Source organism: Cetorhinus maximus, chromosome 8 (assembly GCF_964194155.1).
Source record: "Cetorhinus maximus chromosome 8, sCetMax3.hap1.1, whole genome shotgun sequence".
NCBI lineage: Eukaryota > Metazoa > Chordata > Chondrichthyes > Lamniformes > Cetorhinidae > Cetorhinus > Cetorhinus maximus.
The window spans coordinates 135806280-135833290 of record NC_135886.1 but is presented as its reverse complement, the minus strand read 5'-3'; the positions used below and the strand labels follow the sequence as shown (position 1 = coordinate 135833290).

Genomic DNA, 27011 nt, shown 5'->3' with positions numbered 1-27011 from the left:
TTTGCACTTTGGCAGGAAGAATGGAAGAGCTGAATATTATTTAAATGCAGAAAGACTGCAGAAAGCTGCAGCACAGAGGGATTTGGGAGTCCTTGTGCATGAATCCCAAAAAGTTAACATACAAGTTCAGCAGGTAATAGGGAAGGCAAATGGAATGTTGGCCTTTATTTCAAAGGAAATGGAGTATAAAAATAGGGAAGTCTTGATAAAAATATACAAGGCACTAGTTAGATCACACCTAGGATACTGTAAACAATTTTGGTCCCTTTATCTAAGGAAATATAAACTGGCATTGGAGACAGTCCAGAGAATGTTCACCAGATTGATCTCAGGTATGGAGGGATTTTCTTATGAGGAGAGGTTGAGTAGGTTGGGCCTGTACTCATTGGAGTTTAGAAGAATGAGAGGTGACCTTATTGAAACATATATGAGTCTTAGGGGGTTTGACAGGGTAGATGCTGAGAGACTGTTTCCCCTTGTGGGAGAGTCTAGGACCAGAGGGCATAATCTCAGAGTAAGGGGGTGCCCACTTAAAACAGAGATGAGGAGGAAGATTTTCTCTCAGAAAAAAAACTTCTGGAAATCTTGTAACTTCCTCCTCATCTAAGGAAAATGGATCAAACATAAAATATACATCTGAGCTCCGATGATGCTTCCTGACTCTGAGCCTGACAGCGGAAACTATTGGATGCAATTCTGAGAGACAGAATTAATCTACACTTGGAGAGTTGGGATTAATCAAGGACAGTCAGTGTGGTTTTGTTAAGGGGAGGTCATGTCTGACCAATTTGACTGAATTTTTCGAAGAGGTGACCAGGTGTGTAGATGAGGGCAATGCATTTGACGTAGTCTACTTGGACTTCAGCAAGGCTTTTGATAAGGCCCCACATGGGAGACTGATAACCAAGGTAAGAGTCCATGGGATCCATGGCAATTTGGCAAATTGGATCCAGAATTGACTGAGTGGCAGGAAGCAGAGGGTGATAGTCGAGGGCTGTTTTTGTGACTGGATGCCTGTGTCCAGTGGGGTTCCACAGGGATCGGTATTGCTGTTTGCTGTTTGTGGTATACATAAATGATTTAGACTTGAATGTAGGAGGGTTGATCAGTAAGTTCGTGGATGACACGAAAATTGGTGGAGTGGTAAATAGTGAGGAAGATAGCCTTAGATTACAGGAGGATATAGATGGGCTGGTCAGATGGGCTGTTCTGTGGCAAATGGAATTTAATCTGGATAAGTGTGAGGACAAACAAGGCACAGGAATACACGATGGATGGTAGGACTCTGGTAAGTACCGAGGATCAGAGGGACCTTGGTGTGCATGTCCACCGGTCCCTTAAGGTACCGGGAAGGTAGATAAGGTGGTTAAGAAGGCATATGGGACTCTTTATTAGCAGAGGCGCAGAATATAAGAGCAGGGAGGTTATGCTGGAACTGTATAAAATGCTGGTTAGGCCACAGCTAGAATATTGCGTGCAGTTCTGGAATCCGCATTATAGGAAGGATGTGATTGCACTAGAGAGAGTGCAGATGAGATTTATCAGAACGTTGCCTGGGCTGGAAAGTTTTAGTTATGAGGAGAGATTGGAGAGACTGGGGTTATTTTCCTTTTAGCAGAGGAGATTGAAGGGGGACATGATTGAGGTGTATAAAATAATGAGGGGCATAGATAGGGTAGACAGGAAGAAACTTTTCCCCTTGGTGGAGGGATCAATAACCAGGGGGCATAGATTTAAGGTAAGGGGCAGGAGGTTTAGAGGGGGTGTTGGGAAGAATTTTTTCACCCAGAGGGTAGTGGGAATCTGGAACTCACTGCCTGAAAGGGTGGTAGAGGCAGAAACCCTCATAACATTTAAGAAGTATTTGGATGTGCACTTGCGATGCCATGGCATACAAGGCTATGGGCCTAGTGCTGGAAAATGGGATTAGAATAGTTAAGTACTTGTTTGACCGGCGCAGACTCAATGGGCTGAAGGGCCTCTTTCTGTGCTGTACACCTCTACGACTCTATGACTCTATGACAACAAAGATATAACCCAGTGAAGAAGAAGGGTTCTAGGAAGGAGATAAACCAACCATGGTTAACCAAGGAAGTTAAGGATAGTATCAAACTGAAAGAAAAGAAAACCTACAATGTGGCAAGGATTAGTGATAAGACAGAGGATTGGGAAAGTTTAAAAACCAACAAAAGGTGACCCAAAAAAATTAGGGAGAAAATAAACTTTAAGGGTAAACTCACAAGTGATATAAAAACGGATAGTAAGAGCTTCTTTAAATATATAAAAAGGAAATGAGAGGCCAAAGTGAGCATAGGCCCCTTAGAGAATGAGACTGGGGAACCAGGAAATGGCAGAGGAGTTGAATAAATACTTTGTATTAGTCCTCGTGGTGGAAGACACTAATAGCATTCCAAAAATATCAAATAATCAATTGGCTAAAAGGGGGATGGGGGCCAGCAGGGAGGAAATGAATATAATAACTATCACTAGAGAAAAAGTATTAGGCAAACTAGTGGGGCTAAAGGCCGATAAGTCCCCGGACCTGATGGGTTGCATCCTAGGATATTAAAGGAAGTAGCTACAGAGAAAGTGGATGCACTGGTAGTAATCTTCCAAGAATCCTTAGATTCTGGAAAAGTCCCAGAGGATTGGAAAACTGCCAATGGGAGACAAAAAAAGGGTAACTTAAGAACATAAAAACATAAGAACTAGGAGCAGGAGTAGGCAATTCAGCCTCTCGAACCTGCCCCACCATTCAATACGATCATGGCTGATCTCATTTCGGCCTCAACTCCAATTTCCCGCCCTCTCCCCATAACCTTTCAACCCGTTACTAATTAAAAATCTGTCTATCTCCTCCTTAAATTTATTCAGCGTCCCGGTATCCACTGCACTCTGAGGTAGTGAATTCCACAGATTCACAACCCTTTGAGAAAAGTAATTCCTCCTCAACTCTAATTTAAATCTACCACCCCTTAGCCTAAAACTATGGCCTCTCATTCTAGAATGCCCCACAAGGGGAAACATCCGCTCCATGTCTACTTTGTCTGTCCCCTTTAACATCTTATATACCTCATTAAGATCTCCTCTCATCCTTCTAAACTCTAGTGAGTATAGGCCTAAACTGCTCAATCTTTCCTCATAAGACAAGTCCCGCATCTCTGGAATCAAATCTAGTGAACCTCTTCTGAACCGCCTCCAGTGCAACTACATCCTTCCTCAAGTAAGGGGACCAAAACTGTGCACAGGTGCGGTCCCACCAATGCCTTGTACAGTTGCCACAGTGCTTCCCTATTTTTATACTCTATTCCTTTAGCAATAAATGCCAAAATTCCATTTTCCTTCCTTATTACCTGCTGTACCTACATACTAGCTTTCAGCCAGATCCCTCTGCACTGAAGCATTCTGAAATTTCTCTCCATTTAAATAAGTCGCCTTTTTATTCTTCCGACCAAAATGGGTAACCTCACACTTAACCACGTTAAACTCCATCTGCCAAATGTTGGCCCATTCACCTAACCTGTCCATATCCATTTGTAAATTTCTTATTTCTTCATTGCAACTTACTTTCCCACCTATTTTGGTGTCATCTGCAAATTTAGCAATAGTACCTTCTATCCCTGAATCCAAGTCATTAATATAGATTGTAAATAGTTGGGGCCCAATGACCGAACCCTGAGGTACCCCACTAGTTACAGCTTGCCATCCAGAAAAAGACCCATTTATCCTGACTCTCTGCTTTCTGTTGGTTAGCCAATCCTCTATCCAAGCTAACATATTACCCCTAACTCCGTGTGATCTTATCTATTGGTAACTATAGGCCAGTTAGCTTAACATCCGTCATTAGTAAAATGTTAGAGTCTATTATAAAAGATACAATAGCAGAGCACTTAGAAATGCATAATATAATCAAGCAGAGTCAGCATTGCTTCATGAAGGGGAAATCATGCCTGACAAATTTATTAGAGTTCTTTGAGGAGGTAACAAGCAGAATGGATAAAGGGGAACCAGTAGATGCAATATATTTGGATTTCCAAAAGGCATTTGATAAGGTACCGCACACAAGGCTACTTAATAAGGTAAGAGCCCATGGTGTTGGGGGTAGTATATTAGCATGGTTAGAGGATTGGCTAACTAATAGAAGACAGAGTTGTGATAAGGGGGTCATTTTCAGGATGGCAACCTGTAACTAGTGGAGTGCCACAATTATTTACAATATATATTAATGACTTGGATGGATGAGGGAAGTGAATGTACTGTCACCAAGTTTGTTGATGGCACAAAAATAGGTGGGAAGGCAAGTGGTGAGGATGGCGCAAGAAGACTACTGAAGGATATGGACAGGTTAAGTGAGTGGGCAAAAACTTGGCAGCTGGAATATAATGTGGGGAAATTGAGGTTATGCATTTTGGCAGGAAGAATAGAGGAGCTAAATGTTATTTAAATGGAGAAAGACTGCAGAAAGCTACAGCGCAGGAGGATTTGGGGGTCCTTGTGCATGAATCACAAAAAGCTAACATACAAGTTCAGCAGGTAATAAGGAAGGCAAATGGAATGTTGGCCTTTATTTCAAAGGGGAATGGAGTATAAAAATAGGGAAGTCTTGCTAAAAATATACAAGGCACTAGTTAGGCCATGTCTAGAATACTGTGGACAGTTTTGGTCCCCTTACCCAAGGAAAGATATACTGGCATTGGAGGCAGTCCAGAGAAGGTTCACCAGGTTGATTCCAGGTATGGAGGGTTTTTTTTATGAGGAGAGGTTGAGTAGGTTGGGCCTGTACTCATTGGAGTTTAGAAGAATGAGAGGCGACCTTATTGAAACATATAAGATTCTTAGGGGGCTTGACAGGGTGGATGCTGAGAGACTGTTTCCCCTTCTGGGAGAGTCCAGGAGCAGAGGGTATAATCTCAGCGTAAGGGGTCGCCCATTTAAGGCAGAGATGAGGAGGAATTTCTTCTCTCAGAGGATGGTGAATCTTTGGAATTCTTTACCACAGAGGGCTGTAGAGGCCGGGTCGTTAAATATATTCAAGGCTGGGATAGACAGATTTTTAATCAGTAAGGGAATCAAAGGTTAAGGAGAAAAGGCAGGAAAGTGGATTGAGGATTATCAGATCAGCCATGATCTCATTAAATGGCGGAGCAGACTCGATGGGCCAAATGGCCTACTTCTGTTCCTACATCTTATGGTCTTATGGAATTCTTCAGAAGAACCCGAAAAGGACAGCCTCTTGTCTTTAGAATACATTAAATGTGGTCACAGCTCCATACATTGCTGTTACTTGCTCAGTGTTACTCACACGTAGCCACATGTAAACACACACCACCCATACAAGCAAAGTCATGGGGAGAATGGGACAGCAGGAAACTTCATCTTTCCCATTATACACTGCAGGATTTTTAGGTGAAATTATTCTGGCTGGCAAAATACCGGGCAACACCATCAAATAAAGATGAAGTTAATGAACCCTCACTCTGAAGCAAAGACATCAACTGCATCAGTGCTGCCAAATCTGCCTCCAACATTTGAGATATGAGCTATGATCTATGAAGATGAGATGATTTATCAGCATTCCACTCCAACAGACTCAAGACCAGATTTCCTCAATACGGGTGATCACCTTGGTATTGAAAGACTAAAGGAACATTGTCAAAGTCAGCATACTGTGTGGCTTGGAAGTGGTGGTACTCCCATGCGTATGCTGCCCATGTCCTGCTAGGTGTCATAGGTCACAGGTTTGGGACATACTGCTGAAGAAGCCTTGGCTTACGCTTGACTCGAATCCACACTGATTGACTCAAAGACCTCAGCACCACAGTCTGAATCACCTTCATCCCCTTCACTAACATAACAGTTAGGTGTTACCTTTGCGTTTTTATATTTCTGTGTTGAAGGATGAAACGGAGGAATGGACCAGCTGTAAGGATAATCATCCGTATGATTGGACACAATCCCTGAAAGATGAGGGACATTGCAGTTAAGTTTAACATTGTTGATCATGCTCAGAGATTATATTAAAATAAAACACATCAAAGGCACAAACATTTAGAGATGTTAGTCTTTTGTGCCAGGTCACTGGTATTGTAAGTAAAGAAAGCAAAGGTGATGGCGTAGTGGTCTTGTAGCTGGACTAGTAACCATAAGTGCCAGGGTAATGCTCTAGGGACAAGGGTTCAAATCTAGCCATGGCAGATGGTGAAATTTGAATTCAATAAAAATCTAGAATTAAAAGTCTATGATGACTACAAAACCATTGTCGATTGTTCTAAAAACCCCTCTGGTTCACTCATGCCCTTTAGGGAAGGAAACCTGCCTACGTGTGACTCCAGATCCACAGTAATGTGGTTGGTTCTTAAATGGCCTGTGCAGTGGCCTAGCAGTGTATAAAACCGCTACGAAGTCTCAAAAAAGGAACGAAACCGGACGGACCAACTGACATTGACTTAAGCACTGGAAATGACAATGGCAAACTTAGCCCTGTTAATAAGTTTAACATCTAGGGGCTAGTGCCAAAATTGGGAGAGCTGTCTCACAGACTAGTCAAACAACAGCTTGACATTGTCATTCTCACTGAATCATATCTTAGAGATAATGAGCCAGGCACCACCATCATCATTCCTGGGTATGTCCTGTTCTAACAGCAGGACAGACCCAACTGAGGTGGCAGCACAGTGGTATACAGTCAGGAGGGAGTAGCTCTGGGAGTCCTCAACATCGACTCCGGACCCCATGACATCAGGTCAAACATGGGCAAAAAACCTCCTGCTGAATGCCACGTACTGCCCTCCCTGAATCAGTGTTCCTTCATGTTGAGCATCACTTGGAAGAAGTATTGGAAGAAGTACTGAGGGGTGATAAGGGCACAGAATGTACGGGGGACTTCAATGTCCATCACCAAGAATGGCTTGGTAGCACAACTACTGATTAAGCTGGCCGAGTCCAAAAGGAAATAGCTGCTAGACTGGGTCTGTGGCAAGTGTTGAGGGAACCAACAAGAGAGAAAACCATACTTGACCTTGTCCTCACCAACCTGCCCCTCACAGATGCATCTGTCCAGGACAGTATTGGTAGGAATGACCACCGTATAGTCACTGTGGAGACTGTGATGTCACGTGTTCACACTGAGGATGCCCTCTATTGTGTTGTGTGACACTACCATCATGCTAAATGGGACAGATTTCGAACAAATATAGCAACTCAAGACGAGGCATCTGTCGGTGTGAGCCATCAGCAGAATTGTACCTGAACACAATCTGTAACCTCATGGCCTAGCATATCCCCCACTCTACCATTACCATCAAGCCAGGGGATCGACTCTGGTTCAATGAAGAGTACAGGAGGGCATGCCAGGAGCAGCACCAGGCATATCTAAAAATAGCTGGTGAAGCTATAACACAGGACTACTTGCGTGCCAACAGCATAAGCAGCAAGTGATAGACAGAGCTAACCAATCCCACAAACAGCAGATCAGATCTAAGCTCTACAGTCCTGCCACATCCAATCGTGAATGGTGGTGGACAATTAAACAACTCAATGGAGGAGGAGGCTCCACAAATATCCCCATCCTCAATGATGGGGGAGCCCAGCACAGCAGTGCAAAAGATAAGGCTGAAGCATTGCTACAATCTTCAGCCTGCAGTGCCAAATGGATGATCCATCTCAGCCTCCTCCGGAGGTCCCCATCATCACAGATGCCAGTCTTCAGCCAGTTCAATTCACTCCACATGATATCAAGAAACAGCTGAAGGCACTGGATACTGCAAAAGCTATGGGCCCTGATAATATTCTAGCAATAGTCCTGAAGACTTGTGCTCCAGAACTTGCCGAACTCCTAGCCAAGCCGTTCCAACACAGCTACAACACAGGCACCTACCCGGCTAAATGGAAAATTGCCCAGATATGTCCTGTACACATGCAGGACAAATCCAACTTGGCGAATTACCGCCCCATCAGTATACTCTCGATCATCAGTAAAGTAATAGAAAGGGTCATGAACAGTGTTATCAAGCGGCACTTGCTTAACAATAACCTGCTCACTGATGCCCAATTTAGGTGCTGTCAAGGCCACTCAGTTCCTGATCTCATTACAGCCTTGGTTCAAACATGGACAAAAGAGCTGAACTCCCGAGGTGAGGTGAGAGTGTCTGCCCTTGACACCAAGGCCACATTTGACCAAGTGTGGCAACAAGGAGCCCTAGCAAAACTGGAGTCAATGGGAATCAGCGGGAAAACTCTCCACTGGTTGGATTCATACCTAGCACAAAGGAAGCTGGTTGTGGTTGTTGGAGGATGGTCATCTCAGCTCCAGGACATCACTGCAGGAGTTCCTCAGGTTAGTATCCTCAGCCCAACCATCTTCAGCTGCTTCGTCTATGATCTTCCTTCAATCATAAGGTCAGAAGTGGGGATGTTCATTGATGATTGCACAATGTTCAGCACCATTCATGACTCCTCAGATACTAAAGCAGCCCATGTCCAAATGCAGCAAGACCTGGACAATATCCAGGTTTGGGCTGACAAGTGGCAAGTAACATTAGCACCACACAAGTGGCAGGCAATGACCGTCTCCAACAAGCGAGAATCTAACCCTCACCCCTTGACATTCAATGGCATTACCATCACTGAATCTCCCACTATCAACAGCTTGGTGGTTACCATTGAGCAGAAACTGAACTGGACTAGCCATATAAATACTGTGGCTACAAGAGCAGGTCAGAGACTAGGAATTCTGTGACGAGTAACTCACTTCCTGACTCCCCAAAGCCTTTCCACCATTTACAAAGCACAAGTCAGGAGTGTGATGGAATACTTCCCACTTGCCTGGATGAGTGCAGCTCCCACAACACTCAAGAAGCTTGACATCATCCAGGACAATGCAGTCCGCTTGATTGGCACCACATCCACAAACATTCACTCCCTCCATCACCGACACACAGTAGCAGCAGTGTGCACCATCTACCAGATGCATTGCTGGACTTCACCAAAGCTCCTTAGTCAGCACCTTCCAAACCCACGATCACTACCATCTGGATGGACAAGGGCAGCAGATAGATGGGAACACCACCACCTGGAAATTCCCCTCCAAGTCACTCACTATCCTGATTTGGAAATATATCGCCGTTCCTTCACTGTCGCTGGGTCAAAATCCAGGACCTCCCGCCCTAACAGCACTGTGGGTGTACCTACGCCACATGGGCTGCAGCGGTTCAGGAAGGCAGCTCACCACCACCTTCTCGAGGGCAAATAGGGATGGGCAATAAATGCTGGCCCAGCTAGCGAAGCCCAGATTCTGTGAATGAATAAAGAAAAAACAAATTTGATTTACTCCACGTGATATCAAGAAATGGCTGAAGGCACTGGAGACTGAAAAGGCTATTGTCCCTCAAAACGTCCGACAATTAATACTGAAGATCTGTGATCCAGAATTAACCGCACCCATAGCCAAGCTTTTCTAGTACAGCTACAACACTGGCATCTACCCAACAATGCAAAAAATTGTCCAGGAATGTGCTTCCACAAAAGGGGAGACAAGTCCGATCTGACCAATTATTGCCCCATCAGTCAACTCTTGATCCTCAACAGTGATGGGAGGGTACAGTGTGGATTTACCAGAATGACATTGGATCTAAAAGGGAAAAAACAAACTTCGATTCCCTTCAGTATGCGAGATTCAGGGGTGATTTAACTGAGGTATTTAAGATAATCTTAGAGTCATATCTTTCAGGACAATATTTTATTTTGAAATATGGAAAGACAATGCATTACCTGGACTCTTGGAACACTTGGAAACTGACCTGGATTTTTTTTTTAAATGGGCCACAAGTTCACCTTTGGACTGAGAGCAAGCTTGCCTGTTCCAAGAAATCACTTGACCAGCAGGGTTCTTGAGGGGGAAGAGCTGTTTGCTTGTTTGCACTGCAATCATTTTAATGGATGGGGAAAAATCATCTGGTTTAAAGGCAAAGGCTAGTGATTTACTGGAAATCACATGACAGAGATAAGCTTTAAGTTTTGAATGTGTGTTTTTTTTAAACTCAGCCTGGAATGAACTGAGAAAGTGAAGCTGCCCAGCTCGCACTCTTCATGTCTTGCCTGAAATAGGGTGGTTATCAGTATCCAGCTAAGAATCCTCATCTCAGTGGGACTTGTCTGTCTTTGGAAACATGAGAGACTGAGACAGGCAAAGTCAGCATGGTTTCATCAAGGGGAGGTCATGCCTGACAAATCTCTTAGAATTCTTTGAGGAGGTAATGAATAGGTTAGACAAAGGAGAGCCAATGGATGTTATCTACTTGGACTTCCAGAAGGCCTTTGACAAGGTGCCGCACAGGAGGCTGCACAGTAAGATAAGAGCCCATGGTGTTAGAGGCAAGGTACTAGCATGGATAGAAGATTGGCTGTCTGGAGGGAGGCAGAGAGTGGGGATAAGGGGGTCCTTCTCAGGATGGCAGCCGGTGACTAATGGAGTTCCGCAGGGGTCAGTGTTGGGACCACAACTTTTCACTTTATACATTAATGATCCAGATGAAGGAACTGAGGGCATCCTAGCTAAGTTTGCAGATGATACAAAGATAGGTGGAGGGACAGGTAGCATTGAGGAGGCAGGGAGGCTGCAGAAGGATTTGGACAGGTTAGGAGAATGGGCAAAGAAGTGGCAGATGGAATACAACGTGGGCAAGTGTGAGGTCATGCACTTTGGTAGGAAGAATAGAGGCATAGGCTATTTTCTAAATAGGGAGAGAATTCAGAAGTTTGGAGTGAAAAGGGACTTGGGAGTCCTAGTTCAGGATTCTCTTAAGGTTAACTTGCAGGTTGATGCGGTAGTTAGGAAGGCAAATGCAATGTTGGCATTTATTTCGAGAGGATGAGAATATAAAAGCAGGGATGTGCTGCTGAGGCTTTATAAGGCTCTGGTCAGACCACATTTAGAATATTGTGAGCAATTTTGGGCCCCGTATCTCAGGAAGGATGTGCTGGCCCTGGAGAGGGTCCAGCGGAGGTTCACGAGAATGATCCCAGGAATGAAAGGCTTAACATATGAGGAACGTTTGAGGACTCTGGGTCTATACTTGATGGAGTTTAGAAGGATGAGGGGGGATCTGATTGAAACTTACAGAATATTGAAAGGCCTGGATAGAGTGGACGTGGGGAAGATGTTTCCATTAGTAGGAGAGACTAGGACCCGAGGGCACAGCCTCAGAGTAAAGGGAAGACCTTTTAGAACAGAGATGAGGAGAAATTTCTTTAGCCAGAGAGTGGTGAATCTATGGAATTCATTGCCACAGAAGGCTGTGGAGGCCAGGTCATTGAGTGTATTTAAGACCGAGATAGATATGTTCTTCATTGGTAAGGGGATCAAAGGTTATGGGGAGAAGGCGGGAGAATGAGGTTGAGAAACTTATCAGCCATGATTGAATGGCGGAGCAGACTCGATGGGCCGAATGGCCTAATTTCTGCTCCTATGTCTTATGGTCTTATGGTCTTATTCTCCTCTATGCCAAAGCTTCATTGGTGAGAACTTCCAGACATCTACTGGGACCAACAGCCTGTCTTCACACGAGGGAGCTCTAGACTGACAGTGTCAAAACCCTGCAAACTTTACCCTTTATTTTATAAAGTATTTTTTTCAACTGCTCATCTCTGCAAAGACTCTATGTGTTCATCCTTTGTTTGTTCGTGTGTGTTCATGTGTGTGTATGTGTGCATGAGCTGGGGAATTTTAAAAGGGACAGATAATTGTACTTCCAGATTACAATTGTCTGTTAACCAGTTCAACTTGTTTTAAAAAATAAGTTTTGTTTTATAATAAATCAATCATTCTGAATTTGTTGAAAGAAGTCTGGTTAAAGTCTCTGTTATTCTGTGTCTATCAGTCGCGAAGGTAAATCATTAGCCATTTTAGTGAGTGAATTAAACTTTTAAACTAATGCTGCGGCCTGTGGAGCATTGGGACTAGATGGGCTTCTCACTCCTCCCATCCCCGTCGTAACAATAATTAAACGAGTTAACAGGATTGAAAGATAGAAATCATTTTCCCTGGTGGTGGGAGAGCCCATAGCAAGGGGACATAATCTTAAAATCAGAGTTAGGCCAGTCAGGCGTGATGTCAGGAAGCACTTCTACACACAAAGGGCAGTTGAAATCCAAAACATTTTTCCCTAAAAACATTGTTCAGGCTGTGATGGCGGGGGTGGGTATTGGGGTGGGGGCGGTGGTCAATTGAAAATTTCAAAGCTGATATTGCTAAAATTGTTTTGGGCGAGTGTATGAAAATAGACATTTCAAGAAAGATTCCCGAAAGAGCCCACAAAGATGCAAGAGCGAATTTTAACACTCAAAGCAGGTGGGTTTGACTTGCTCGGGAAGTTAAATTTTTAAAAATTTCAAACCTGATCACAAGCCATCCATTTCTATTTTTAACTGAGGCGGGACAGGACAACCAATCCTCTCTCAGGGGCAGTCCCTCATTTAAACATATTAATGAAGCTGCGTGCCTAAAACTTTGACCCAGGTCCTCTGGTTGTCAGATGGTCGTAGCCTGGAGGCTGCACTGTGGGGCCCCTCAGAAGACCCCACGCAAGGACCACGCGGAGATTGTCCAGGATGCTTCAACTTCCGTTGGGCAATTCCCCTGTGGCTAGAACCCTCCGAAACTCTGAGTCAAAGTCAGAGACTTCGGATGGTTCGACTCTCTTAGCGGAATAGTTGCCCGGGAAAAGTTGTTAGAATTATATCTCTCAGGACCGGAGTTTTCTTTTACGAAGTGAAAGGATTTGGCTTGATCTGGTTGTGGTTGCTAATCTGGGATTGTTTTTAAAAGGTCATAAGTTCACCTTGGAACTGTCAAAAAACAGGCCTCTTCCAAAAAAAATAATCACCTGACCTCTCTGGTACTTGAGAAGGAGCTGTTTCTTTGCATTGAACTGAAAAGAACTTTAATTAATGAAAAGCCGGGAGACAAAAAGGCAATCAGATGGGAGAGGGGAAATAATATAAGTTGTGAACCTGCTTGTTTGGAAGGCGTTTTGCTGGAGGACACTCTACCTTGACTGGCTCCATCTCCCTACCTTGCCTATAATTGTGAGAACCCTCATCTGAGTGTAACCAGTCTGCATTTCGACCTGCAAAACTGAGACCAGTGGTGAGAACTTCTAGGCATCTGCTGGGACCAGCGGCCTGGTTTCACATGAGAGAACTCCAAGTCAACAGCATTGAGACCCTGTGGACTTTATCCTTTACTTTATAATGCTCATCCTCCAAAGTCCACCCCCGAAGAGAGACTCTATCTGTTTGTCCTTTGTTTGCCTGTGTCTGTGTGTGTGCTGGGGGAATTATTTAGGAAGAGATAGATAGTTATACTTCCTGATTACAATTGTGTGCTAACCAGTACTTGCAACTTGTTAAAAGATTTGTTTTAAAATAAATTAATCATTCTGAGTTTTTGAAAGAAGCCTGGTCAGAGTCTCTTTTCTTCCGGGTACTAGAGGTAGAGGTAAACAATTGGCCACTCCGGTGAGAAAATTAAACATTTAAATTAATGGTACAGCCTGCGGAGTTATGGGGCTTGATAACTCGCACACTCTTCCTATCCGGGCGTAACAAAATTGGAAGGATTAAAGCATTTCTAACTCCTGGATTATACTACTGACCCCACTGACCTACCACTGGAACCTCCCCCCACAGCCCCTGACTACCTTCCCCAATCACCTGACTGCCCACCACTGACCAACCACCCAACTACCCCTCCCCAAGCATCTGACCCTCCCCGACACCCCCCACTGAACCAACCTTTCCACTCCCCCAAGAAAGCTACCCCCCAACAACCCACCTAGCCACCCCTACCCCCCAACTACTCTCCCAGCCCCCCAACTACCTCCTGAACACCCTGTCTACAATCCCCAACTCCCCCAGCTACCCTCCCCAACACCTCCACCCGAGCCGACTACCTCCCCGCCCACCGACTAACTCCCCCCACCCCTCCCCCCAATTACCCTCCTGACCTCCATGACTACCCTCCCCATCCCCCAGGGCTACCCTTCCTGACTCCCCCAACTACCTCCAGACAACCGACTTTCCAGACAACCCTCCCTGACTCCCACGACTACCCTTCCTGCCTCCCTTCTCCGACTCCTAGGACTACCCTTCCCGACTCCCACGACTACCCTTCCCGACTCCCCCAATACCTTCCCCGACACTCCAGACAGCCCTCCCCGACCCCCATGACTAGCCTCCCTGACTCCCCTCCCCGACTCCTAAGACTACCCTCCCCGATGCCCCAATTACCCTCCCCGACCCCCATGACTGCCCTCCCCGACTCCCCCAACCACCCTGCACGACTCAGCAACTAACCCCCCCACCCCAAGATTATCCTCCCTAACCCGCACCCCTCAACTAACCCCTGACTGAACTATCCCCACAACCTAACTACCTCTTGACAACCCCCCCTCCCCCTCCCCACCCCCTCCCCCAATTACCCCACCCAAATTCCCGGCTACCCACTGAGCTGACTACTCCACTCCAATTACCCTCCCAGCAACCCCCCCACCTCTCCTGACCACCCCACTAGCCCACCACCCGCTTTGACTACTCCCTGGCCTCACAGTCTGACTGTTTGCAGCCAGGAAATGGATTCCAAAAATGGTAATTAGGTCTTCCCATTAAGTTCTGCTGGGTTCTCCACTCCACCCTCCCCCACCAACCCCCACACCCACAATAACTACCCACTCATGCTCCCCAACCCACATCCCAATAAATATTAGAGCCACGTGTATATTTAAGATTCATTTTGCTGTCAGGCAATAAAACAGTTAAGTCTAAATCTTTGGTCCAGAGTAGATGTTAATAGCCAATAGAGCTTTATTCTGCTATTAACACCTACTCTGGATCAAAGCTTTAGACTTTAATACTATCATTACCAATCCCTATGTCTTGTGTTTCGTGACATTTTTGTCATTTAATCTCTCCTGACCTCCAACCTATACCTGACCTTTTTTGCTGCACCTGTCCCTCCAAACCTTTTTCAACAGCATAAAAGCCTCTCTCCAGTTTTGAAGGAGAGTCACATTGGGCTCAAAACACTAACTCTGCGGTTCTCTCCACAGATGCTGCCAGACTTGCTGAGGTTTCCCAGCATTTTCTGTTTTTAGTTCAACCTATTTCTGTGCTGTATCACTCTATGGTTTTCCCTGACGTTTTTACATTGCAGAGACCAGGTCACGCTTCAAGGGTCAAGCTAGTGCTGATTATAAAAGCAGTAAAAGTACAGGTTAGCTATCCATCGGAGAGGACGGAATTACAATGAAGAGCACACCCGAGCAGGTTGAGCATCTCTCCTCGGGGGGAGAATGGGGCCACTTCATTCTGTTATTATGACTATAGCTTGAGCCTTGTAATGTTTTAATGTGTGTTTGGTTCAATCACCTCAATAAAAAAAAGTCTCATCGCCGCACAAAAGGCCAGATTTATTACTTTAACGGATATCGAACCCAGGGAGGTCAATGGAGCTGGGTCATGGTCTGATTGAATGGTGGAACGGGGTCGAGGGACTGGATGGTCTGTTCCGGTCCCTGTGCTACGCAGAAGCTGAGATCTTACCTGGATGAAAGACCTTTCCCACTGACAAGGTGAAGTAGCCATGCATCTTCAAATACTGAGGGAGTGTAGTGTAGTTCCCAGCGTGCGCCCTCCAGTAAGAATTGTGATCATAAAGACGAGTGGTATCAGGTCTGCGACTGGTCAAAAATGATGTCCTGCTGGGCCCACATAAAGCTTGCTGCAACACGTACAAAGAGAAGGGTTACTCGCCATCCTAAAATTTTACGTCAAACTTGTATTAGAAACTTCTCCAAATTTAAGCATTTGGCCAGGAAAAAAAGAATAACAGTGCGTTAGCATGACTCATTTATTAATGGGCAAATTCGGGGATTAAGAAATACATGGCAAGTTGCAAATCTCCAGAATTTGCTGGTTAATTTACACAGGTACTGCTCGGTCACTTGTTTTGCACCAACAGCATCACATCTCAGCCTCCCTGTTATTTTGAAGAACTTGCAGTTTTCCAATTAATTGACCATTAAACTCACCATAGAAAGTTAGGGCTGGAATTGAAAAGCACAAGTACCCTTTTCACCACGTGGTAATTGTTAATGCAACATTCATAGCGAAATCTCAGAGGCTCAAAACCCTCCAGATATAAAAGCATAAAATGCTGGAAAAACTCAGCAGGTCTGCAGCATCTGTGGAGAGTGAAACTGAGTTAATGTTTCGAGTCCGTGTGTCTCTTCTGTTGTAAAAGCATATCCCAAACGTCCATTCAGCTTTCTGAGTGCAAGGAGAAATCAGGTTTGGCCTTTCACCTGTGCAGATCTCATTTGAGGGAGAAAGAAAGACTTGCATGTTTACAGAGCCTCTCATGGCCACCGGCCATCCAAAAAACGCTTTATAGCCAATGAAGCATTTTTGAAGTGTAGTTACTGCCGTAATGTAGCAATCACAATAGTCAATTTGCACAGAACAAACTCCCACAAACAGTAATGTCATGATGACCAGATAAACTGTTTTTGTCATGTTGATTGAGGGACAAATATTGGCCAAGACATCTGGGAAAAGACTTGTGCTCTTCTTTGAAATAGCATCATGGGATGTTTTATACCCGCCTGAGAACAAACAGAGCCTTATATTTAAGTCTCATTCAAAAGACAGCACCTCCGGCAATGCAGCGTTCCCTCAGTGCCGCATTGGAGTGTCAGTCTGGATTGCTAATAACAGAAGAAGCTATAAATGACCAAAAACAAACTAAAAGTCTCTGGGTTGGGACTTGAACCCATAACCTTCCGACACAGAGGCGACAGAGTGCCTCTTGAGCCACAGCTGACAAAATGGAACTATCTTCACCATCCACAGTTTAGGGATGGGAAAATCTGCCAGGGTTCCCAATCCTGACTGATATGTGGACAACTAGTGAATAGAAAAGAGATTCATTGCATTTGGATAGACTTGGACCTTTAGCTTAAACCTTTGGGCTTAAACATGAACAAGCGATGTGGATAAATGTAGGGTAATGTTTATACAAACTGCAAACATACATATATAACATGAAAGCCTCAGCCATAGAGCACCAGAGAGGAAAGGATATGGATTTATATTTTTAAATAAAATATTGCAACAGTGCCCTGTTAAATGCATAACTGCCAAGCCAGGTTTAGATTTTTTAGATAACAGGGAAATGTTGATTAATATTTTGATTATCTTTAAGCAGCAAGTTATGATAATCTGGAAGGCACTGACTAAAAAGGTGATGGAAGCAGGCTGAACAGTAATTTTCAAAAGAGAATTGGATAAATGTTTGAAGGAGGAAGAAATGCCAGGCTATGGAGAAAGTGGATTACCCCACTTTTAGTACCCCACAGTACTGTTTAGATTTATTATTTCAAAGAGATGGCATAATTGGCTGAATGACCTCCTTCTATGCTGTATGACTCTATGAATAAGCTAAGTGGTAAAAGAGGTAACTAGTATTAAAGCATGAGTTGAGTTGGCCTGACTAGGCTTAGCTGAGACAAAGGCCACTTCTTACATATTATGCCATGTAATTCTATTATAGGTTATACTAATACAATGCCAACACAAGCCAAAGGGCTTCATCTTTACATACAGCAACTAAACTTACTTGGGCAAATGCATTTTTGAAAACAACACTCTTTGAGGCAAGTTGATCAATGTTTGGCGATTTCACAATCGGATCACCATAGCATCCCAGACTAGTGCGCAGATCATCAGCAATAATCAAGAGGACATTCATCTTCCCTGATGGCAGAAAAAGTTTAATATTAGTAATTTAATGTTACTTGGACTCAATATGATCATCTAGCAATTCAAATCAAAAACTCTGAGTGGATTAGCAGCAACAATTTTTGAGAACACTTTTGAAGAGTGCAATAATGAAATGGGGGTAAGATTGCTTTCCAGTATTAGCATAAAACGGGCTGATGATTCACTTTCTTTGCCACAGGTGCCTACTGGGCAGTTCATAATATGGGCTGCTGCCTTACTATCTCCCACTTAGCATTATTACAGAAGACCAATTTCACCTTCAGTGTGTCAATAGAACTTGACAACCAACACCCACATAGAATTTTTGACACACAATCTGTAATTTCTTCAATGAGTTGATATTGAACTGGGACAGCTCTAACCGTACCAGAATTGGCTAGTTCTGCCAGCTGTTGTGAGAAGTGAACACATTTAGACCACTTGACTGATAACTGGTAAAGTGCCGGAAAAAAGATTAAAAATAAGATTTCTGAGATTTCAAACAATTGGAGCTTCTTTTATCCCTCATTTGTCGGTTTCAGTGTGTGTGACATATCCAATTAATCAATATGTCATGCACGAGTTTAAATCCAAAGTGAGAAAAACTGTCAAATATTACTTTAACATAAAGGTGTGGCCACAAAAGTTGTCATCCCAACCCAACTGTGTACAGCTGATAACACTTTAGGCTATCAAAAGCTAACAGTGATGGCTTTCATAGAATCATACAGCACACGGGGAGTATTCAGCCTATCTTGCCTGTGCCAGCCCTTTGAGAGAAATATCCAGTTAGTCCCAATCCCTGGCTTTTTCCCCAAAGCCCTGCAATTTGTTTATTTTTCGAGAAATACCTGTTTCTTACTGATTGTATCCATTTCGCATCAGTTGCTCCACAACCGAAGTAAAAAATCATAGTGCGGCAGAAGCAGAGATTTGGAATGTGTCAAATTGGGAAATGTAGTGTTGCATCTATTCATATTTCAGATAGCTAGCAAAATGAAGATTAAAGACTGGCTTCAGATTTAAATAATGGTTTTCTCTGTGCCAGAAGAGTAACTGATACATGACTCTTTTAATTCAGTTAAGTTTTTGAGATGATTGACCTCCAACAACCACAACCATCTTCATTTGTGCTAGGTATGATCTAACCAATGGAGAATTTTCCCCCTGTTTGCCCATTGACTCCAGTTTTACGAGGGCTCCTTGATGCCACACTCTGTCAAATGCTGCACTGATGTCAAGGACAGGCACTCTCAACTCGGGAGTTCAGCTCTTTTGTCCATGTTTGGACCAAGGCTGTAATGAGGTCAGGAACTGAGTGGCCCTGGCGGAACCCAAGCTAAGCACCAATGAGAAGGTTATTGCTAAGCACTTGATAGCACTGTCAACAGCATCTTCCATCACTTTGTTGATGATGGAGAGTAGACCAATGGGGTAAACGGCCCGGTTGGATTTGTCCTGCTTTTTGTGGACAGGACATACCTGGGCAATTTTCCACATTGCTGGGTAGATGCAAGTGTTGTAGCTGTACTGAACAGCTTGGCTAGGGGTACAGCAAGTTCTGGAGCAGAAGTCTTTAGTACTATTGCCGGAATATTGTCAGGGCCCAATAGCCTTTGCAGTATCCAGTGCCTTCAGCCATTTCTTGATATCATGTGGAATAAATCAAATTGGCTGAAGACTGGCATCTGCGTTGCTGAGGACCTCCTGAAGAGGTGAATTGGTTAAGACCATAAAACGTAAGAGCAGAAGTGGGCCATTTGGCCCATCGAGTTTGCTTCGCCATTCAATGAGATCATGGCTGATCTGATAATCCTCAACTCCACTTTCCTGCCTTTTCCCATAACCCTTGATTCCCTTACTGATTAAAAATCTGTTTGTCTCAGCCTTGAATATACTTAACGACCCAGCCTCTACAGCCCTCTGCGGTAAAGAATTCCACTGATTCACTACCCTCTGAGAGAAGAAATTCCTCCTCATCTCTGCCTTAAAGGGGCGACCCCTTACTCTGAGATTACGCTCTCTGGTCCTAGAGTCTCCCACAAGGGGAAACAACCTGTCAAGTTAGTTGCTAAATTGTCCAGCACCATTCACGACTAAATGTGGCTGGATTGCAGAGCTCAGATCTGATCCGTTGATTGTGAGATCACTTAGCCCTGTCTATTGCATGCTACTTATGCTATTAGGCATGCAAGTAGTCTTGTGTTGTAGTTTCACCAGACTTACATCTCATTTTTAGGTACGTTTGGTGCTGCTCCTGGCATGCCCTCCTGAACTTTTCATTGAACCAGGGTTGATCCCCTGGTTTGATGGTAATGGTAGAGTGGGGATATACGTACCATGAGGTTACAGATTGTGATTGTATACACTTCTGCTGCTGATGGCCCACAGCGCCTCATGGATGCCCAGTTTTGAATTGCTAGATCTGTTCGAAATCTATCCCATTTAGCATAGTGGTAGTGCCACACAACATGATGGAGGATATCCTCAATGTGAAAACAGGACTTTGTCTCAACAAGGACTGTGCAGTGGCAACTCCTACCAATACTGTCATGGACAGATGCATCTGCGACAGGTAGATTGGTGAGGATGAGGTCAAGTAGGTTTTTCCCTCTTGTTGGTCCCCTCACCACCTTCCATAGAGCCAGCCCAGCAGCTATGTCCTTTAGGATTCAGCCAGCTCAGTCAGTAGTGGAGCTACCGAGCCAATCTTGATGATGGACATTGAAGTCCCCCACCCAGAGTACATTCTGTACTCTTGCCACTCTCAGTGCTTCCTCCAAGTGGTGTTCAATATGGAGGAGCACTGATTCATCAGCTGAGGGAGGATGGTATGTGGTAATCAGCAGGAGGTTTCCTTGCCCAGGTTTCAGATTTGACCTGATGCCATGAGACTTGATGGGGGCCGAAGTCAATGTTGAGGACTCTCAGGGCAACTTCCTCCCACCTGTGGAACTATGCCAGCACCTCTGCTGGGTCTGTCCTGCTGGTGGGGCAGCAGCCGCCCAGGGATGGTGATAGTGGTGTCCGAGACATTTATTTTTATTCTTTCATGGGATGTGGGTGTTACTGGCAAGGCCAGCATTTGTTGCCAATCCCTAATGGCCCCTGAACTGAGAGGCTTGCTAGGTCATCTCAGAGGGCAGTTAAGAGTCAACCACATTTCTGTGGATCTAGAGTCACATGAAGGCCAGACCAGGTAAGGACAGAAGATTTCCTTTTCTAAAGGACATTAGAGAACCAGATGGATTTTTTTTACAACAATCGGTGATAGTTGTCATGGTCAACATTACTGAGGCTAGTTTTATATTCTAGATTTATTATGCTTTGGTGGAATTTGAACCCATATCCCCACAGTATTAGCCTGGGCCTCTGGATCACTAGTCCAGGACCATTAGAAGTACACCACTGCCTCTCCCAATTCAGTAACAAGTCATCTGCCAAAGATTTTTCTTTATTGACAAAAGGGTTTTTTGTGTCAGTTATGAACTTAGGAACAAGGAGCAGGAGTAGGCCATTTGGGCCTTTGAGCCTGCTCTGCATAAATGAATGGAAAATAATAGGCTGAATTTCTTGAATAGAATTTTTACTTCAAGATCTGCAAGATGAAGAGTCAGAATTTTTTTTTAAGTCTTTCTCTTTTCTTCATCACTCTGAACGGGTATAAAATGAGCAGTAGTCAATAAAACAAACAGGTTTCAGTCACAATGTGTTAGAAAGTGGGGCGGGATGGGGTGAACTGAATCTCAGTCCCCATTCCGTATTCATCATTCAGTAACCTCCATTATAATTGTATCGGTGTTAATTATAGGATTGTGGTAGAGTTGATTTTCCAGGCAACTTTTCTTGGTGGTAAAAATTAAACTTTATTTACAAGGTAGCAGCAGCAGCTACATGCATGCATCAAGCTCTATGACTAAAGAGGAACTCCCTCCTAGAGACTCCCCATGCTACAAACTGATTGGTTTATACAGATCATGTGATTTTACAATACAGGATTATTTTTAAAGCCACAGTTCTGCATTTATCAATACTATAATTGCTACAAGGACCAACCACAGTTAGAAACAGGAACGTGAAGCCATTCAGTCCCTCAAGCCTGTTGCACAATTCAATGAGGTCGTGGCTAATCTATGATTAACTCCAGTTACCCACCTTGGCCCGATATCCCTTAATACATTTGAATAACAATGGTCTATCAATCTCAGATATAAAATTAACAGTTGATATAGTATAGTCAAGAGTTCCAAACTTCTTTCGATGTAGAAATGTTTCCTAACTTCACTCCTGAAAAGTCATCTCTAATTTTTGGGCTACATGCCCTAGCCCGAGGCTCCCCAACCAGTGGGAATAGTTTCTCTCTATCTACCCTCATTTGTCCCTTAATATTTTGATACAGCCTCTCTCTCTCTCTTTCTCTCTCTCTCTCTTCTCCCTCCATCCTATCAACAATACTCACTGTCTTGGGTCATGAACGGTGATGTCCATTTAAGTCAGAAACCAGAGCTACACTCAGTCAGTCCAGACTCTTTCTCTTAAAATGCAGAACCACATTTCTCCATGTAGCTCGTGATAAACAGCACAGTAAATAACCAACTTTTGGATCCGATCTCTTGCAAGCTCTAAACACCATTCTTTTTCCATGCGGATTACTTTGGATTGGCAAAGGCAGGGCTTGGGTTTAAACAGAGGGGAATGGGAATGAGTTCAAAGAATATTAAACCAAATAATTTCTTTACCAAGAGAGTGGAACTTGCTACCACAAGGAGTGGTTGAGGTGAAGAATATAAATGCATTTAAAGGGAAGTTTAAAAAGCGCATGAGGAAGAAAGGAGTAGGAAGATATGCTGATAGGGTGAGATGAAGTGAGTGGAAACTCATGTGGAACACAAACATAAGTATGACTCTAATTGGATAAATGACCTATTTCTGTGCTGTAAATACTGTGCGATACTTCATAATTAAAACTCCTTATTCTCTACGTCTGACAACTTGCCAACTTAAGCTGCCGGAATACACAACTCAAACACCGATTTTAATAAGGGAGCATTATTATAGCAAAACCCTGGTTCTCTCTGGCTTTGCAGAACACAAGAAACACAAGAACATAAAAAAATAGGAGCAGGAGTAGACTCTGTGGCCTATGTGGCATCGAGTCTGCTCGGCCATTCAGTACCTCATGGCTGATCTCGGGTTCAACTCCACTTTCCCGCCTGCTCCCCACATCCCTTGATTGCCTGAGACATCAAAAATCTGTCTATCCCAGCCCCATGGTGGGGCACTAAAGTGATGGAAGGGGTCATAAACAGTGCTATCAGGCAACACTTGCTTAGCAATTACTTGCTCACTGATGCTCAGTTTGGGTTCCGCCAGGGCCAGTCAGCTTCTGACCTCATTACAGCCTTGGTTGAAATGTGGACAAGAGAGCTGAACTCCCGAGGTGAAGTGAGAGTGACTGCCCTCGACATCAAAGTCGCATTTGACCGAGTGTGGCATCAAGGAGCCCTAGCAAAACTGGAGTCAATGGGAATCAGGGGGAAAACTCTCCACTGGTTGGAGTCATACCTAGTACAAAGGAAGATGGTTGTGGTTGTTAGAGGTTGGTCATCTCAGCTCCTGGACATCACCGCAGGAGTTCCTCAGGGTAGTGTCCTCGGCCCAACCATCTTCAGCTGCTTCATCAATGACCTTCCTTCAGTCATAAGGTCAGAAGTGGGGATATTCGCTGATGATTGCACAATGGTCAACACCATTCATGACTCATCAGATACTGAAGTAATCCATGTCTAAATGCAGCAAGACCTGAACAATATCCAGGCTTGGGCTGACAAGTGGCAAGTAACATTCACGCCACACAAGTGCCAGGCGATGACCATCTCCAACAAGAGAGAATCTAACCCTCATCCTTTGACATTCAATGGCATTACCATCACTGAATCCCCCACTATCAACACCCTGGGGATTACCATTAACCAGAAACTGAACTGGACTAGCCGTACAAATACTGTGTCTAGAGAGCAGGTCAGAGACTAGGGATCCTTACCTCCTGTAACTTACCTCCTGACTCCCTAAAGCCTGTCCACCATCTACAAGACACAAGTCAGGAGTGTGATGGAATATTCCCCACTTGACTGGATGAGTGCAGCTCCCACAACACTCAAGAAGTTTGACACCATCCAGTACAAAGCAGCCGACTTGATTGGCACCACATCCACAAATATTCACTCCCTCCACCACCAATGAATAGTGTCAGCAGTGTGTACCATCTACAAGGTGCACTGCAGGAATTCACCAAGGCTCCTTAGGCAGCACCTTCCAAGCCCATGACCACTTCCATCTAGAAGGATAAGGACAGCAGACACATGGGAACACCACCACCTGGAAATTCCTCTCTAAGCTAATCACCATCCTGGCTTGGAAATATATCGTCATTCCTTCACTGTCACTGGGTCAAAATCCTGGAACTCCCTCCCTAACAGCACTGTGGGTGTACCTACACCACAGGGACTGCAGCAGTTCAAGAAGGCAGCTCACCACCACCTTCTCAAGGATAATTTGCGATGGGCAATAAATGCTGGCCCGGCCAGAGAAGCCCACATCCCGTAAAATGAATGTTTTTTAAAAGCACCCGTAAATATCTGGGGTAGAAAATTCCGAAGACTCACAACCCTTTGAGTGAAGTAATTTCCCTTCATCTCAGTCCTAAATGATCAGCCCCTTATCCTGAGACTGTGCCTCTGTGTTTTAGAGTCCCCGACCAGCGGAAACAATCTTTCAACATCTACCCTAAACAAGCCCCTTCAGAATCTTGTACGTTTCAATGTACGACTCCCAGAATGATAGCCCAAAATACTCTTAAAAAAGGGACAGGAGGGTGCGCTTTCCCCATGTTCTTGCCTCTGAGGCACAGGTGCTGGTTCAAGTCGCACTCCCAAGGGCTTGTGCACAAAATCCAGGCTGACACTTCCAACACTGTGAGGGAGTGCTGCACGGCCGCCAGTGCCTTCTTTTGAATGGGCCATTAAACCATGGCTCGGACTGCCCTAGCCAATTGGGTGTGAAAGATGCTAGGACGCTATTTCCAAAAGCAGAGGAGCTCTCCTGGTAAATAACCAACGTCACTAAAAAAAAGAAACACAGAACATCTGATCAGTTGCACATTACTGTTGGCTGCCCTGTTCCCTACATGACAGCAATGGCTACACTCCAAAATCACTTCGTGAAAAGTATTGGGGATGTCCTTATGTTTTATTGTTGATGGCCCACCCAACCCCGGTCCGTATTCGTGCTCACGAACTCCATTTGCCGTCTGATTCCAGGTCCAGTACCCACCCTGAAAAATCACCCCATTAAAAATGCCTCCCGCTACCTTTTCTCCGCACAAAGTCTCGGGCTGCGCCGGCACCGAGCTGCCCGTGACCAACACAACAGGTCAAGGCCACCGCCAGCAGCGCTTCTGCAAAGCTCCACTTGCGGCTCATTCCGATCGACGTGGAAAGCCTCCCTCCCTGAACTGCAGAGATTCCGCCCAGGACAGGCTGTCCAGCAAACTTGCAAAACGGAATGCGGATCTCGACCTAACCAACCAGCTGGCAAGGTCCCGCCTTCCACCCCGCTCGGGTGGAACCCAGGTGGCGGAGTCTCCTGTCATTCAACTCAAACCCAAGCTGTTTCCAGGGTACCGGAAATGGAGGGAGCCCAGAGCTTTTCTTTTTCTCTCTGAACAGCGGTCAATTTCATCCATCGCTGCCAGTCCCACAGAAATTGACACGCTCCCCAGCGATTGGCCGGGCAGTGAAATCACTTACACAACAACAAAAACAGAATGACCTGGAAAAACTCAGCAGGTCTGGCAGCATCGGTGGAGAAGAAAACTGTTGACGTTTCGAGTCCTCACGACCCTTCGGCAGAACTGAAGTATAGTTAGGAGAGGGGTGAAATATAAGCTGGTTTAAGGTGGGGGGGCGGGGGGAGAGAGAAGTTGAGGGTGGGGTCGTTGTAGGGATAAGCAAGCATAGGAGCAGATAATCAAAAGATGTCACTTTAGATCTTAAACTCCCCCTCCCCCCATCCCCACCCCGTTTCTTCCCCCCCCCCTTTTTTTTCAATAATTTATATAGATTCTTCTTTTTCCATTATTTTTAAATCTACAACTAATACTTTGCTAGTCTGTCCACCCCAACCCCACTAGAGCTGTACCTTGAGTGTCCTGCCTTCCATTCTTAATTAGCACTTTTCTTAGATAATATCACCACCTTCAACACCTCTTTGATCCTTTTGTCTGTGACATCTTTTGATTATCTGCACCTATCACTGCTTGCCTATCCCCACAACCACCCCACCCTCAACTTCTCTCTCCCCCCGCCCCCCACCTTAGACCAGCTTATATTTCACCTCTCTCTTAACTATACTTCAGTTCTGCCGAAGGGTCGTGAGGACTCGAAACGTCAACTGTTTTCTTCTCCACCGATGCTGCCAGACCTGCTGAGTTTTTCCAGGTAATTCTGTTTTTGTTGTTGTAGTGAAATCACTTGGTCAATGGAGCTGCGCGTTCAGAGACGTTTTGGTTTGAAAGGACAGCGTCGCTGAAGCCCATATTGCAAGCCTTGACTTGCTATGCGTTAGACATGCCAGGCTGCTTATCCTCCTGAGACTAGAGCACCGCAAGACGGCCCATCGAGTCTGCTCCGCCATTCAATGAGATCATGGCTGATCTGACAATCCTCAACTCCACTTTCCTGCCTTTTCCCCAGAACCCTTGATTCCTTTACCGATTAAAAATCAATCTATCTCAGCCTTGAATATACTCAACGGCCCGGCCTCTACAGCCCTCTGCGGTAAAGAATTCCACAGATTCACCACCCTCTGAGAGAAGAAATTCCTCCTCATCTCTGTTTTAAATGGGCACCCCCTTAATTCTGAGATTGTGCCCTTTGGTCTTAGATTCTCCCACAAGGGGAAACCTCTCAGCATCCACCCTGTCAAGCCGCTGAAGAATCTTATATGTTTTAATAAGGTCACCTCTCATTCTTCTAAACTCCAATGAGTGCAGGCCCAACCTACCAAACCTCTCCTCATAAAATCCCTCCATACCTGGAATCAACCTAGTGAACCTTCTCTGGACTGCCTCCAATGCCAGTATATTTTTCCTTAGAAAAGGGAACCAAAACTAATTCAGGGGAGATTCACATTTTGTC

The 27011-nt window shown here is 44.7% G+C and overlaps 1 protein-coding gene across 2 annotated transcripts in view; it reads right to left on the bottom strand.

Moving 5' to 3' along the window:
- Positions 1-25312, bottom strand: part of ids (iduronate 2-sulfatase) — a 38121-nt gene extending 12809 nt beyond the window's left edge. Inside the window, exons 1-4 of one of the 2 annotated variants that reach the window (XM_078547677.1) lie at positions 25184-25312; positions 17672-17808; positions 15598-15775; positions 5869-5957 (exon numbers count right to left, since the gene is read on the bottom strand). In XM_078547677.1, the coding sequence (XP_078403803.1) occupies positions 5869-5957; positions 15598-15775; positions 17672-17808; positions 25184-25295 (516 nt within the window). In that variant the 5' untranslated portion in view covers positions 25296-25312. Of the gene's footprint in view, positions 1-5868; positions 5958-15597; positions 15776-17671; positions 17809-24106; positions 24411-25183 lie in introns of those variants that run through there. The other variant, XM_078547678.1, reaches the window with a different exon arrangement.
- Between the last annotated feature and the right edge of the window lie 1699 nt (positions 25313-27011).